The sequence below is a fragment of the Parasteatoda tepidariorum genome, chromosome 3 (assembly GCF_982258835.1).
Source record: "Parasteatoda tepidariorum strain Cologne lab strain chromosome 3, Ptep-v5.0, whole genome shotgun sequence".
NCBI lineage: Eukaryota > Metazoa > Arthropoda > Arachnida > Araneae > Theridiidae > Parasteatoda > Parasteatoda tepidariorum.
Window position 1 is genome coordinate 18,271,587 of NC_141757.1, and position 17,350 is coordinate 18,288,936.

The 17,350-nt window shown below is 26.1% G+C and overlaps 1 protein-coding gene across 1 annotated transcript in view; it reads left to right on the forward strand.

Annotated features, from left to right (window-relative positions):
- Positions 1 to 15,463, forward strand: part of Trim9 (E3 ubiquitin-protein ligase Trim9) — a 29,159-nt gene extending 13,696 nt beyond the window's left edge. The window contains exons 3-8 of the mRNA XM_043045672.3: positions 2,479 to 2,712; positions 5,713 to 5,869; positions 8,102 to 8,241; positions 9,649 to 9,787; positions 10,977 to 11,201; positions 13,829 to 15,463. Coding sequence (XP_042901606.1) covers positions 2,479 to 2,712; positions 5,713 to 5,869; positions 8,102 to 8,241; positions 9,649 to 9,787; positions 10,977 to 11,201; positions 13,829 to 14,193 — 1,260 coding nt within the window. The 3' untranslated portion in view covers positions 14,194 to 15,463. The remainder of the gene's footprint in view (positions 1 to 2,478; positions 2,713 to 5,712; positions 5,870 to 8,101; positions 8,242 to 9,648; positions 9,788 to 10,976; positions 11,202 to 13,828) is intronic.
- The last annotated feature ends 1,887 nt before the right edge of the window (positions 15,464 to 17,350 follow it).

Genomic DNA, 17,350 nt, shown 5'->3' on the forward strand with positions numbered 1-17,350 from the left:
TGGTTTTTTCAAAGTGGGCCCACTTGGGGAACCCTGGTTATATGTATTTTATATTAAGTTTAAATAACGCATTATCACTACCTATTTGAATCTTCTTTATTGTTAAGTGCATTATGTTTCGTAATTTTTTAAATTAGGAATTATAAAATATAAATGCAGTAATATAAAAGGAACAAGTTTATTAATCTTTTTGTTTTCACACACATTTATTTACTATATTTATTAAACATATGGATATTACCTATTATAAAATTATAATCTGTAAATATTTATAATCAGTAAAAACTAAAATTTCATCTGACTTGAGTTAAATAAAAAACTTAAATAAATATTTAATGGTCATACATGTTCTTATAATAAGGTTAATAGAAAGTGAAATTAAAACTATGAATAATTATAAAGAGTATCAGTTACTTGTCCCATTTGTTTTCAAATAATTAACCCTAGGAAAATGATTTCATTTTTAGATAAATAATTTTAAAAAGTTCTCTTATAAAAAGTTTTAGCTTTTTTTTTTAAAGCCAGAAAATAAAACTGTTTAAATTTGTTAATGTATCACTTGGTAAAAAAAGAAAAAAAAAAAAATTTCTTTTCAATTTTTTTAAACATATGAATTAATAATAATAACCTGTTTATTAATATATAAAGCATGCAACTATATTTGAAAAATTGATCTTTTCAGAGTATATTATTTAAATTTTTATTTGATTTAATATCATTAAAATATTACTTTTTGAAAAAACCCACTTGAAGTTTTCAATAGTAGATACCTACTATAAAATTACATGAAGATTCCAGTTTCTTTTACTTTACTAATATTAAAAACTTAATCATATAAATGTTGACAAATTTATGCTGCACTATAAATTATATAAAAGTAAATGCAAAACAATAAGTTTTAGTAAAAAAAAAATTTTTTGTTGAAAAAACCCACTTATCGTTCCAAGTGGGTTTTTTCAAGGTGGGCCCGCCCAATAAAACCCGGGCGGGTTTTTTCAAAGTGGGCCCACTTGGCGAACCCTGGGTCCAAGAGCGCTTTGAAAATTAAATCTTTAACCAGACCACTTCTGAGTTCCTAGTAAAGATTTTATTTGCTACCTGGCCAGTTTCGAGTAAGCAGTAAAATGTGGATTTATTACCCAGTTGGGTATTATAATATTCTGTTGAACAAATATTTTACAAGGAAAGTATAGGCAGGGTATCCACGCACCTGGAAAGTCATGAATTTCAGTATTGAACAAAATTTGTCATTAAATGTCATGATTTTAACTATTTTTTTAAGAAAATCATGGAAAAACATGGATTTAGGTTGCTGAAAAATCTAATTTTTAAAACGGAATAAAAAAAAATTTGGAATCAACTATTAGTTTAATTTTTACTGCAAAAATGTGGATCAATCAAATAAGCTAGGAATTAGGTGGTTCTTTCACTTAGTTGTTGTGTAAGAAAAAAACTTTTTCGTATGTTAGGTAGGAGTAGTTCTGATAATAATTTGATAAATAACAGTTTTGTTGTTACTAAAATAGAATACATTGGAAGAAAATTAGTATATTGTTTTGATGAAGTGGTGTTTTTCATCAAGACTGTGCAGCATACGTAAATATACATCTACAAAATAATGACTTAGAGCTAAAGATATAGTAGTTTTAAACTCACCAATCCTCTCTTAGTCTTGATCTGAAACCGTAGAAAATGTTTGAGGCATCATATTACTAGCCGTAAATTAGAAGGGAAGGCAGTACTGTAATCGAAAGAATCCATTCCAACAACATGGCTGAATATAGATCTAAATAAAAAGCAAGTAAAATCTTGTCTTTACAGTGAAAAACTTATGTTTTAATTGCTTAAAAAAAGTATGATTGTCAAATCAGTACTGTAATCAAAGGAATCCATTCCAACAACATGGCTAAATATAGATCTAAATAAAAAGCAAGTAAAATCTTGTCTTTACAGTGAAAAACTTATGTTTTAATTGCTTAAAAAAAGTATGATTGTTAAATCAGTTATTCGAATTTCAGATTTTATTTTCTTTGAATAAATATTGTCATTTCCCCCTTAACTTTTGTGGCAGTTAAATTTGGTAAATATGTTGATATTTTTTCCTTCCTTTTTTTTTAAGCATTCTTTTTTTGTGGTATCTTTTTCTATCTATTTATTATGCCTTAAGTGAAATTATTAGAAAATAATATGCATTATTTTAAAGTGTACAGAAAAGTTTTATGTGTACCTAAACTATTGTGACACTATATTACTTTTAAACAGTAGGTATCTGCAAATAGCAATCTTGAAAATTTGTCGATTTATTGCCTACATTTACAGTTAACTAAGAAAATGCAACATTATTATTTTTCATTTTTAAAGCATTCATAATCCTGAATTTTATGTATATATATATATATTTGTTTTGTTTTCTAACAATTAACCCGTATTTGATGAAACTGTTTTTTTTTCTCTTAAATAAAATTATTTTTCTTTCAGGAAAACTGCCTTCAACTAGAGAATACAATTGAAAGCGAATGTGATGCACTTATTGATCTCATTAATCTCCGTAAGCAACAGCTGATAGATTTTCTTAGAAAAGAAAGAGATTATAAAATGAAATCTTTAAAAGAACAAGTAGCTGTATGTACCAGTAAGTTGCAGCAAACTACTGGAGTATTACAATTTTGTATTGAAGCATTGAAAGAAACTGATCCTTCAACATTTTTACAGGTAAACAAACTTATAGCATTACTAAATGTTTATGCTTTTATTACCTAATAATTCATTTTAGCACTGTCAGATAAATAACACAGGATTCATATTATCTTTAAAGTAGAAAATTAAATATTTAAGGAAGTGTTACAGATAAACCTCATTAAGGGAGCTAATTTCGTTTTGTCTACAAAAGTGAAAAATCGGTTTTATGTCTGTTAATAAATGGAAAAATCTATCTTCAAATGGTTTAAATTTTAATTTTAAAAAGAAAGTTACATTTTTGTAAAAGTTGTATTCAACAGGGTTTAATTTCATACTTAATTTTAGAATTAAAATATACTTTTAAAGAAATATATTTTAAATAATATAAAGAAATATATTTAAATATACTTCAAGAATGATAAAAATAATAATTACCTTTTGTGTTAAACATTAGAAATGTGAAATAAAATTTAATAATAAAACAAGTAAAAGTAATATGCATGTCTTGTTTTATTTTGCTTTGTAATTTACATTAGGCTTTAGTCAAGATAAATAAATAAAAAAATAATCAGAACTAATAGTTGATTCCAAAAAAAAAAATTTTGGTGTTTGCGGGAAAAAAATCTGAGTCACCACTTTTTGACCTATTGAATTTTTGATATTTGGCAGCCACTACTATACTGTAATCTTTAAAAAAATAAATAATAATAACAATAAAAAAAATTAATGTCAATATATTTGTACTAGTTAAAACTGATGGTTAACCGATACTGCTTCTTTAAACTAGTCTATAGGTAAAAACAAATTTTTTAGATAAAGAGAATATGATATATTATAATTCTAAATGCTTCTTATTCAGACTAGAAACCTTAATATCTCTATCTAGACAAGCGAGGTATTGTTTCTAACGTAGCTCACTGAATTTGAAGAAAAAAAAGAAGTAAAAAAGTCCCAAGTCTATAGAATTAATAGTTAAAAAGTTATTACTGTTATATGCATAAAAAATACAGTTTTGTACTCTTTTTCTGACTTAGATCCATTTATGCAAGTATTTTGTATGTACCCATTTTATGTTAATTTCAATAAAAATAAAATTAATTGTATAAATAATAGTTTAGAGGAAATGATGGTTTTATTCATAAAAATATATGGTTTTTGATTTGTACCTATGTATGCGTGTATTTATTCTGTTTTTAAACTATAAGTCATAATAATTTAATTTTTATTTTATTGGATTTAGCCTTTAAAAGTACATAAGAAATGCTAAATGCGTTCTTGGGTTTAACATAAAAAAATGTGTACAAAATTCTAAATGCTTTTTTATTTGAATTTAGCGTTAGAAGATGAATAGGAAATGCTTATTCCAATAAAGTAATACGTGAGAAATACTTTTTTAATGCTAAATCCAATCCGAAAAGTCCATTCCAATCTAAATTAAACCTTCAATATCAAGAAATCAGACTTAAAATTACCACTTTAAAGATATATTTATAAATAATCTTTTAATAAAAGAAATTTTGATTTCAATAATTTTGTTTAGTAAAAAAAAAATTAATAAATTTTTTCAGTAAGAAAATTAGTTGATTTAAAAAAATCTAGTGATTTAAATCATGCCAACCCTGAGAAGGATTAATTCTATTGTTTTTTTGGAAAAAATTAATATTAAATTGAAAGCTTTTATTCTTCTGTACTAGATCCCCTTTAGTGAAAGAACAAAAAACAATCTAATGAGAAAAGAAAAGCTAATATAAGATAAGATGTTATAACTAGACATAAGTTATTTTTCTAGACATAAGTTATTTAGTTACAATGTACCTTTGCCAATAATGGTAGTGAAAATTTGGATAACGTAAATATCTTTCAAGCTTAATGCCATAAAATGTTCGTGCTCTTTTAGAAAATTTATCAATTGATTTTTCTGTCTACTTTCGAATCACTTGTCCTTGATAAGTACATATGTCTGAAATGTGTCATCTATATGAATTACATATCATTTAGATTTTGACAGTTATGCCTTTCCTTTTATTATTAGCTTTGTTCAAGCTTTATGTTCGAATCCTTTTGGTTTGACAAATGAAGAGCTTAAAACAATGGTTAACCAGATGAATCCCAAATTAAAGAATTAAAGTCTTCAGTTTGGAAGTTTAATTATAATTTTTTTCTTCCTTTTAATATTACCTTGAAATAATGGCAATTATGTAAAAGCATATGCCAAATATTTTACGAATTATTTTTAAAGCATTCAAACATAAATTCTCTTTTTATTATGTTTGACGTTGTTTCATTATAAGCCCTTCCATTGTTACTATTTGTTTATTTTTCTATGTTTGCTTTGATTTAAATTGAAAGAAAAATTTTAAAATTTAATTAAATAATCAACCGCTTACAAAATTAATGCAGTACTCTAGTAGGCTCTACAGATTTATTTTTACTTTCCAGACAAAATTAAACCAACGCTAAATTTGGTCAGAGGAGTGAAATTGGTTGATGCTGAAGAAATTCCAGTAGTTTTAACTTAAAACAGCTAAATTTAAATCAACTAAAACAAAACAAACTAAAAATCTGGCTTAAAACAATTATGGTAGATATTTTAGAAAAATTTAATGTATGCAGGTTAAATTGAGAAGAAATATCTGATTTATAAGTAATTACTGAGACCATATAATTTGCATTATTATTAATAATTTATTTTTTATCTTTTATAACCTTATCAACATTCTTATTTCAGTGAAATATATACATTATCTTAACACTGCATACATGTGTTACAACATTAAATTATTGCTTTTCTTGCTCTGCAGATATTTTTTTTAGTGCGGTCATAATTTTACTAAAGTAATATTGTCACTCCTAACTATAATGAAATTTACATTGTATGGTTGTAATTCTAACTTAGTGACATAGCTTACATTGTTTAGTGACAATGCCTCCTTAGTAACGTAGCTTGATCTGTTTGGTTGCAATTCCCACTTGGTAATATAAATTGAATAGTTTGTAATTCTACTCCAATGTAATATGAAAACTCTGTTTCAGGTTGGATCATCACTTATACATAGGGTATCAAATTTAGACCTGACCTGGAGTCAGGATATTCCATGTTCTCCTTGGACCTCTGAGGAATTTGATCTCACACTTGACCACCAATCTGTTATTCAGTCTATAGAAAATATGACATTCCTTCAGATGAAACGTATGTATATTACACTTGTGTTAATGGCTCATTTTTATGGTTGTGTTTTTATACATTTTTTTCTATAAATCTAATTTCCTATAAATCTAACTTTAAATTAAGCTTTTTTTTATTTTCATAATATACTTGATGTTATCTAACTCATCTTAATCTATTTTCTGTTGCTTCAAATCACAATGTCAATGCTTATTTGAATGTATAAACAGGGTGTCCGCGCACCTGGAAAGTCATGAATTTCGACATCGAACAAAATTTTTCATGAAATGTCATGATTTTGACTATTTTTTTTAAAAAAAATCATGGAAAGTCATGGTTTTTGGTTGCCGAAAAATCTAATTTTTAAAATGGAATACCCCCTTTTCATGGTGTTCCGAATATTTGAATTAGTATCGAAATCTCCACTCATTCCTCAGTCATATTTTATTAAAATATAAAATGTTTTTATCATGTTCTTTAAAAATTATGTTGTTCTTTCTAAAAAATGAACGGAAAAGCATCATTTCTAGAGCGAATTATTTTTTGAACTCCTGCGATTTCAGAAATTTTATTATTTATTTTATCAATTAAAAATTCTCGCTGAAGAGAGCCAGTCATTGGCGAATGTTTTTTATTCTGAAATGAGAACAGCAAAATCAGGAGTATTTCTTTCCTTTCTGATGAACAAGAAAAGTATCTTCAGAATATAACTCTGCAGAAAAAACGAAAAACAAATATTTCTTTTGTATTTTTTTATAGCTTCAACTCTTACTTTACTCTGTTTTTTAAATTTAAAATCCATAAATATGAAGTTGCGGAGTATAACAGTTTTGGTAATACCTATCATTTCAATTAAATGTTATTATAACACATTTTTAAATTTATTGTTGTCTTCTGTTTCTCGGAGAAAATAGTAAGTTCGTTAAGTCATGAAAAATTTTCCGTATTTGTCATGGATTTGAAAATTTAAAATGCCACATGTATCAGGGTGGCGCAAAATAAGTTTGACGCATAGAAAACAGGATTTTTAAGCTTTTTAAAATATCACAACAAAACTTTCATTTAAACATGAAGACATTATAAGACATAACATGTTTACGCAATTTCAAAATGATCATCTTTTGTAATTAGCTGTAAACATGACTAAAACATTCTCTGCTTTGAGCAACCGTTCACTCTCTATTTTATTCCATTATTTGAACTAGAACTTTTTATCATCCAAGCTTTTGAATTCATGTAGATTTAAGTCTGGGGAATTAAATGTCAAATTTTGTTCAGTAAGAAATTCAAGAAAATGGGCCTTACATCATTCTTCTGTGTCTTTAACTTTATGGGCTACAATAGATTCTTGTTGGAAGGTTCATTTTTGGTTGGAACGATCTTTTATGACTAAGGGCATGTAATATCATCTAAAATATGTTAGTGAATGTTACGATAAAAATATTTGATTTTAAGATTTGTCTACGTTATTTATAAATGCATGTCACCCTTTGGAATACAATTAGGTTATTTATTATGTTTCCATTTCATTATGTTTAATTATCATATTTTGCATGCTTGTATTAACTTTATTAATTTACTTATTTCCAAAACTTTCTGTTTGATTTTTATTTAGAATTAAAAAGCACTTTTGACTGTTTAATAGAAATTTAAATTTAATAAAAATCAAAATTGATTAAACAAATATACTAATATAAGTACAGTACAGAACCCGTTATCCGGAATTCAAAAAACCGGAAAACCAAAAAACCGGAACGAAATTTGATAAATTTTCCCGCAATTTAAAAACAAATTTTTTTTTTCCTCATAAGATTTTAGGATTTTTCTTTCTTTTTTGAAAGATGTTTACCTTACCATCATTTCAGAAATAATCATTAGTGTATTACTTAATCGTTTTTTCTTATTTTTAAGATTATTTCCAAATATTTTTTTTTAGTTCGGTTTAACACTAAAAATACGGCTTTTTGTAGCGATTCAGAAAACCGGAAAAATCAGTTATCCGGAATAGCGATAGTCCCGATCGTTCCGGATTAGCGATAGTCCCGATTGTTCCGGATAATCGGTTCTCTATTGTACCTTTGTTTAAGACCTGGCAATTTGACTCCATTTTAAATTTTCCATTTGTGTTGTGCGATTCAAATCATTTATAGTGTTTCTGAAACTGTTTTTTAACATTTATTTATCTAAATTAATTTACCAAATTATTTGAATTTATTTAATTTTACAGAAATATTAAAAATTCCTTTTTGTTTTTAGCTCCAGGTGCTCCTATTATTATTCCTGAAGAGTGTACATCTGAAAACAATAGTATAACTGTTGCCTGGCAACCGCATCCTTCAAGCTTTGTGGAAGGATATATATTAGAATTGGATGATGGAAATAGTGGAGCCTTCAGGGTAAAAATTATATTGAATATCTTTAATATTCTCTTTTGCCACTACCATGAAAGTTTTGAAAAAATAAGTTTTTTTCCCGTCATTTAATAGTAATTCCTTGTATGAGAATATTTTCTTGTAAATTTAAATTAAACATAAATTGAGAAAAATACTGCATTTTTTTACAGTGAATAAATTTTACAGTGATACGGTTTCTAAGATACTGAAGATACGGTTGGCATTTTAATAAATCTTTAAGATTTTTTTGTTGATCTTAAATCATGAAATTTGCTTCCAAAGGGTCTTCTAACTGCACAAAGTATTTAATCATCTTATTAATCTTAGTAAATTTGTTGTTCTAAGAATTTTCCATACTCTTGAGTAATTTTATGGAGGGAAAAAAAAATTTCAATCTTTTCTTAATCTTGAGATTTATAAAAAGAACTAAATTGATGAGCTTTTCACTTATTCAATACATATTATTAGCGAATGCAGTTAGAAATCTTATGATTTAGATTTATGAGTTAAGAGTTTGATTAAACTCGTCATAATTTTAATTAAAAGCTATTAAAATTAATAACAATTTTATACGCATCAATTTGTTAAAGTGGTGAATTGAGGGATCTAATTTACTTTTGATAATTATTTTGACCTCATATACATTCTTATAAGTTCTTAAAACTTTCTTTTTTATTTAATTAATTGATTAAAGAGAAGAAATATTGAAATTACTTTTGAATTGTAATTTCAAATTGAGTGAATATGTTCTGATCAGTTATTTTAATAAATTACTCTACTTAGTATATTTTACATTTTCTTATCTTAGTGATTATTATGATTGTATCTAATTAACTGTTCAGTAATAAATAGAGTTTTAGCAAGAATTATTTGCTAATTTACATGTGTAATGTGGTTTTATTTATCTGTTTATTATCCGTCTATTTCACTACATATTTCTATCAATTCAGTACAATCAATAATATTCATTTAATGACATCTCACTTTAATTAAAATTTTAAATAATTATTTAATTTTTCAATTTTGGAACCCTGTTTTTTATTTGCGGGATGCTGTGATTCAAGGATACTATACTTGTATTTCTGGTACCCAGGTGCAATAAGATTCAGAGAAAACTTAGTAAAGAAATAAACTACACCAGTAATATGTACATTGTTAAATGTTTAATCAAATCAATTAATAATTTAAAAAATATTGCTTGTAAATATGCACTTTATAAAAAAAAAGGTTTTTTTTTCTCCTTAATATTATATGTTCCTTATATTCTCCTTATTAAGTTTAACAGATTTGACTATTTCTCTGTATTCCGTGTAAAGTTATATGCTGTGTGTAAAATAAAATTATATTCTGCGCAGATATATTGTTTGTTTATTCTCTGTAAATTTTCTAAATGTGTGTAATGATTTTTAGGAAGTTTATTGTGGCAAAGAAACTATCTGCACTGTTGATGGCCTTCATTTCAATTGTTTTTATAATGCTAGAGTAAAAGCTTATAATAGTACTGGTGAAGGACAATACAGCGAACCAATCTCTCTGCAAACAGCTGAAGGCAAGTATAAATTTCATTGTCAATTTTCACTTCTTGATTTTGTTTTTATTATGTGCGCATATATGTATGCATGATTAAAATATTTTTTCTATAATGTTGTAAAAGCTTAACTAAATGAAATTGCTTTCCATACTTGAGTAATTTGTCATCTGCATTTGTTATATTTAACTGTAATGCTTCTGTATTCATATTAATATTATTTGTATTGATTTAATTTAGTTGAAAATAGCACAGAATAAGGTTTAGGAGCATTTTAAAGAAATATTGTATTTATCAAACAAAATACAGTAGGGAACCGATTACCCGGAGCGATCGGGACCATCGTTATTCTGTATAACTGATTTTTCCGGTTTTCTGAATCGCTACAAAAAGCCGTTTTTTTATTGTTAAACCCAACTAAAAAATTTTTTTTTGGAAATGATCTTAAAACGATGAAGTAATACACTAATGATTATTTCCAAAATGAAGGTAAGGTAAACATCTTTCAAAATAGAAAGAAAAATCCTAAAATCTTATGAGGAAAAAAAATTTTTTTTTTTGAAAATGGAGAGAAAATTTATCGAATTTCGTTCCGGTTTTTTGGTTTTCCGGTTTTCTGATTTACGGATAACGGGTTCTGTTCTGTAATAGAATGCAGCTTTTTCTGAGTTTTGAAAGGTGTGTCACGAAAGTAAGCTTCATTCTTTTAAACAAAAACTACAAATGTTTTAATGGTATACTATAAATTTTACGAGCAATATAATTTCTTGAACTATTTTTCGGTGCAGTTTCTTGCCATCAACTTATTTTAACCTTCCTCAATAGAGATGCCACCATTGAAAATTTGTGTGTGGATTTTGTTATTTTTGTTTTTTGTGCTGAATTTTCATGGCCACTACTTGCTGTACAAGGACAAGCAGAGATCTGGTTCACAGCTTAAGGTAACCTAAGCTGTTGAAAACAATTTAATCTAAAATATTTATTCAATCTTGCTTTTCTTTAAAATAGAAGAAAAAAACATTGGATTTTTAACAATTATTATAAGCATTTGTAGTGCTCACAACTAACTAAGGGACAGAAAAAAGCTTGAATTGCTATTGGTATTGTTAACTTGGCAAAAAAACAGAACTTACTAATATTATGTAAATTATAATGCAAATAGTTTTATACTGTATATAAATATAACTTTTTTATTTTATTTTTATTTCAGTTGCTTGGTTTACATTTGATTCATTAACAGCTCATCCTGAAATAGTTCTAAGCAATGAAAATATGACTGTTACGTGTGAGAGCTTTGAACATCGAGTCGTTCTGGGCAGTATTGGATTTTCAAGAGGCATCCATTATTGGGAAGTAACCATTAATAGGTACGATAGCAATGCCGATCCTGCATTTGGAATTGCTCGATTCGATGTTGTCAAAGATCTCATGCTAGGTAAACCTCTCTTATATCTGTTATTATGGCTAAAATTATTTTTGCACTATTAAATTTATAACTCTGTATTCGTGTGAAGTCTAACCTTTTTATATTGTTTATAATACAATATGTAATGTTCTACCTCTATGAAATAGTTCACATAAATATTTATGATTTTGCTAGAAGACGAGGCAACTAATACTGACTATATTGACAAGTATAGTAGTAATTATGAAGAATTTATTGAAAAAGAACATTTTAAATTCATATTATGAAAAAATTAGGAATATTCACTGGTGTATTTATAAAAGAGAAACTAGCCTGACACATTTGTTGGCAATTGTTATTTTTGGACATTATTGTGACAAACTTTCATCATTTCTCCTTTTTTAACTTAGATTACATTTCCATCTTTTATTGATACAGTAAAATTATATATATTTGACAGCTATAGAAAATTCCATTACAATTTGATGCTCACTCATGAATATTAGATGATTATTTTTACAAATTCTTTTTTTATTAATATCATATATCATTATATTCGGAGTTGATTTCTAATATTAATAGATTTCTAATATTAATAAATTAACTCTTTCATCCTATGTGATAACTTATAAAAAGTGCTATGTCTAGTGAATAAATAAATTTTAACTTGTGAATATTAATTTATATTTCACTATTATGTAGTAAAAGTTTTATATTCTGATTAACATGTCTGACATGAAATGTTTTCGATTTTATTAATTCTGTTTTTATTAAAATCATTTATCATTATATTCAGAATTAATTTATTATATCTTATAAATTAACCTGGGTGCTTGGTATTTTAAAAAATTGATTAAAAGTGTTTTTTTTTTCTTATTCGGGGTCAGTAAAAAGTTCTTAATTTTCTATCTTTTAAAAAGAAATTCTTTGCCATGTTGATTGCCGTTCTAAATTACAAAAAATGCATGATTTTCCCAATTTTCTCTGCAATATTTATCAGGAACTAATTATTTTATCATGATTATGTAAAGTTTTTAAAAATATTTTTTAATTTTATTGATTTTATTGTTTTAAATTAAGAACTTTAAACAATAGAAAAAAAAATTTGCACAGATCCTAATTATGAATTTTTTTTTTTTTTTTTTTTTGGAAAGCAATTAAAAATATTTTTTGATTGCTTAAAAGGTGCTTATTTTTTGTCGGAAAATCTGGCTATGCACCATGTTAACTCTTCATTCTATGTTATAACTTATAAAAAGTGTTGTGTCCAGTAAATAAATAAATCTTAAATTGTGAGTATTAATTTATTTTTCCTTTTTTTATTATTTTTTTTATTATAAATGTTAGATTCTAATTAAGTATGTCTAACATGAAATGTTTTTGATTTTTACAGTTGTCAAATTTAATGATAAAAGGGTTATTGTAAACGGTCATAGCCTGGATAATTCTTAAAAGTTATCTTTGTTACCAGTATAATTTATTTTATAACTAGCATAGAACAACTGACTCAATATTAGGTTTACAACTATCAATTTTCAACTGAGTAGCTTTGTAAGTTTATCGTTACCCAATTCAACGTACACACTCTCTTATAATAAGAACTCAATTGTGTTGCCTCTTCAAAAAAGGAACTAATGTTGTTGAACCAATGCTTATTCTTCACAGATTATGACTAGACTATCTCCGTTAATAACACTCTTGGTTCAGCTTAAGAATATATATTCCTAATCTATCTTAGAATTTATATCCTATTAAGAAATATCTGGTTGTGACGCTTTTGGACTAAATTATGTGACAAACTTCTTCTTCTCAATGGCACTACAGCCCAGGATGGGCCTTGGCCTTCTCAACAAGCCCATGCCAAGACATTCTTCCCTTAGCCAAGGTTCTCCAGTTAATTATTTTTAAAATTTGTAGGTCCTTTTCAAGGCAGTCTAAAAATCTTAGGTTTGGTCGTCCTCTTTTTCTTGTACCTGTTGGCCTGGCACAGAAAACTTTTTTGGTTGTCCTGCTATCCTCCATTCTTATAATGTGGTCTGCCCATTTAATCCTTTGAATTTTGATAAATTTAATGACATCAGGTTCTTTATATGATGTGACAAACTAGGTCCTTTAATAATAATGCTGTATAAGTTAAAAGTCTAAGTAAATATATATATATATATATATATATATATATATATATATATATATATATATTTTTTTTTTTTTTTTTTTTTTTTTCAAATTTTTTTTTTTACTAATTTATATTTTCAATTGTAATTGTAATAGTTTTTAGTTATAACTAAAAATTATTTAATCTCCCAAGCATTGAGCCCCTGGATAAAATTATAAATAAAAATTCATTGCTATGCACTACTACAAACATGATTAAATTGATTTTTTGATGCAGGAAAGTCTGTCGATAAAACTGCGGAAGAAACCAGAACTAGCGCTCAAAAGGTTAAAATTGTTTTTATTAAATTATCTGTCAGTCATTTTATATTAAATGACTTATAAAATTTTAGGGCTTAGATACCAAAATTAAGAATGTATTAGTAGTAGTTTCTGTTAATAGATGTATTTAAGCACATCAGTACTAATTTGAATTTCGCAATTATTTGTGTCAATAACTTTTTTGAATGATCACCAACTCATAAAAATGAACTGCTTTTCAGGAAAAGATGATAAAGGTTGGAGTATGTACATTGATCACCAGAGGTCATGGTTCTTGCATGCTGATTGTCATGAAAACAGAACTGATGGAGGAATTGAAGTTGGCTCTGTTGTAGGCATTCTTCTTGATCTAGAACAACACCAACTTAGTTTCTTTGTGAATGATGAGCGTCAGGGACCAATAGCCTTCACGGATCTCCACGGCGTCTTCTTCCCAGCTTTCAGTGTCAACCGTAATGTCCAAATCACTGTCCAAACTGCTCTGGAGCCTCCTGTATCTGCCAATTTAGACATGGAATCCTGTAAAGACAGTTTGTCTCAACTCTCTTTGTCAACAACCCTCTCCCCGTCACATCACAAAATTTAAAATAACACATTTTCGTTTCTACACACGTTCAAGTGGCCTTTTTTTAAATTTTTTTTTAACGCCTCTGCTGTGGAAAGCTTTTCAATTTTATTTTTTTTTAAAATTAAGATAGAATGGGTAAATAAGTGCTTTGATACTGGTGTCTGTTGATTTAATGTTTTACCTTCTCAAAAGGTATTTAAAAAAATTTGTTGCAACTTGATATTTTAAAACTTGTGGTATCATACTAATGTATAATTGTTTTTTAAGTATTTTGTGCTTTTAGTTATCCAGGATGTTTAAAAAAGTGCTTATTAAAAATTTAAAATAAAAAGTATTAAAAATTCTCTTTATTTTAGAATCAAAACATATGTGAGGTTTAAATTATTCAGTTAAAAAAATAATTCCTTTAAGTAATATTAATTAGTAGCGTAGGTAACTTATTTACAAATAAATCTAATCTTGGCTGATTAACTGCCTACTTTTAAATGTTTACAACAAAATTGTTTTTCAAATATCAACCTTAAATGTGTTGTTAATAAATAACTAGGTTAAAATACAGTAATTAAGATAAAAGGATACTTATAAGAACAGCATTTAGAAATGGTAGTTTCTTATGTGAGTTATTTGAAATAATTGTATTTATTTGAAATTATGAATGTTGCAAAAAAATAGTTTTTATATTTTAAATATTAACTCTTTCTAGAGTTTAAATCATAAATCTTTTTAAGTAAGTCTAATATCAAAAGTAATTTTAGTATTTTATATATTTATATTTCATATTATCACTGCCAAAATTTTGCAATTTTATGTACTTTTCATAACTTATAGAAATAACGGTGTTCATATTCAAAAGAAATAGTCATATCATTTTTGAGAATTTAGGGTTTACATAATTAAGAACTAAAGATGACTTAAACTGGCAGTTAAATAAAATGCATAGGTTGTTTTTCCTCTTCTTCTGTTACTTATACAAAAAACCTTTTTTAATCCATAATTCGTGAATAGTAAAATTACACAATTGATAAAGATCCTGTTTAGCTTTGAATTTTAAAAAAAAAAAAATCTTTTTTTAAGCTTAATTTAACTTTTTTTTGATTAATTTATTCTAAAATTAATTGGTAAAAATGTAGCTCCACTTTTGACGCCATTTTGATAGAGGATTTTACTGAGCACATATTCAAACTAGCACAATCGAGGACACACAGGATTTTAGAACATAAAATTTTATTTACTTATTTAACCATTAGATCCTTATTGAATTAGAAAATTATTACATAATTATAAGAAATTTTTTTTTAATTCAAAATACCTGAACAAAATAAATGGAGCAAATCCAAAAAATTTTTACCACCAAGAGTGAGGTTAAACTACAGTTCTACCAATCAATCTCAAAAGATATTGTGCTTAGAAGCAGCAATAAGAAAATAACATTTTAGCAAATTAGTGTGACATTTCAAATTATTTTGTTGATAATATATTTTTTTGATAAGGGAATAACATTTCCACCGAATCCACACCTTTTCCATATTTTTAATGTCAAAAATTAAATTTTTCCTGTTTAAAATCATTCCTAATGCAATGTATCTCATTATCATTGTTTTCTCATGTTTATGTAAGACTGATTCAATACAAAATCCAAATTTATTTGCTTTCTCGAATAATCAGGGAATTCGAAACAAGAAAAAAAATTTTAAAAAAAGCATTAATATTTAATTGAAGCATTTTTCAAGGATTTATTTTTGTCTTATTTTACTCATGAATGCAATAATTTCGATTTTAATATTTTCTTATTCTTGCTTGAAAAAAAATAATTTTAGAAATGCAACAATCTAAGTTATTATTTTATTATTATTATCAGCAAATTCCAAACGCAAGAATCTTAGATTCTTTTGAAATTTGTTTTTATACTGGTGCATTTAAATATTTCATATATTGTACAATCATTTTATTTGTTCATCTAGTGATATTTTTTTTAATATATATTTCAAATTTTTGTTTTATGTAACTTCATAAATTTAAAACTTATTGTTTTTATGGTGTTCAATTTATGTCATGTTTACCAGTAGTCAGGGGCTGCTGACTACAGACTTTATTTCAAATTACATATAGCTTTTTAAAACTGAAGAAAAGTTATGTTTTACAAATTTTCTTTTTATGATTCTTTATGTTTCTAGAAGATTTTATTCTAAACTCATGATTTGTTAGATAATTAAACTCCAAGCATTGTTTCCAATTTTTATATCAAAACTGCTGCTAGACTTAAATACTTTTGAAGTTAGTTTTATAGTTTATAAAGCTATAACATATCCATCAAATGTTTTTTTGTTTTAATCCACAGTATAACTTTAATAATCTGGACCCCAGACGATTTTTTGTAATTTCCGTGGAGATTTTTTTTTTTTTTAAAGAGAGAGAAATACTCTGATATCCTAAAAAATTCATGTGTCCTATCAATATCATATTATCAAAAATCAGGATTTTAAAAAACCATGAAAATACATAACAATAAGTTGCAAGAAATGTTGATTTTATGTTGAAATAATTCGTGGCATGCAATTATTACTCAACTGTGCAACTACAAATTTTCGTATTGCAATAAAATTTGAATATAAATATTGGGATCTTAAAAACATGTGGGTATCCATTGAGAGGGTGCGTAGCCTTTTTAAAAAGGGCTTAATTTTGATTTACACTTTTTAAAAGCCCTTAAAGGTGCTTTTTTCATTTAGAGTTAGTGAAAAGTGCTTAATTTTCTATCTTTTAAAAAGTGTCGATTCTCTTTCTAAATTACGAAAAATGCATGATTTTTCCCAATTTTCTCTGCAATATTTATCAGAAACTAATTATTTTGTTATGACTATGTAAAGTTTTGGAAAATCTTTTTGAATTTTATTGATCTCATGTTTATAAATTAAGAACTTTAAATGATAGAAAAAAATAATTTTTATTACTGCACAGATCCTAATTATGAATTTTTTTTTTTTAAAGTGATTGAAAATATTTTTTGAGTGCTTAAAAAGTACTTATTTTAAAAGGTTCTTATTTTTTGTTGAAAAATCTGGCTATGCACCCTGCATAGAATATCTGGGGGAAATGTGGATTTATGATATTGAGTATTTTATTTTCACATCCCTATGGTCAAAGTAAGATGTGTAAATTCCAGAAATTTGAAAAC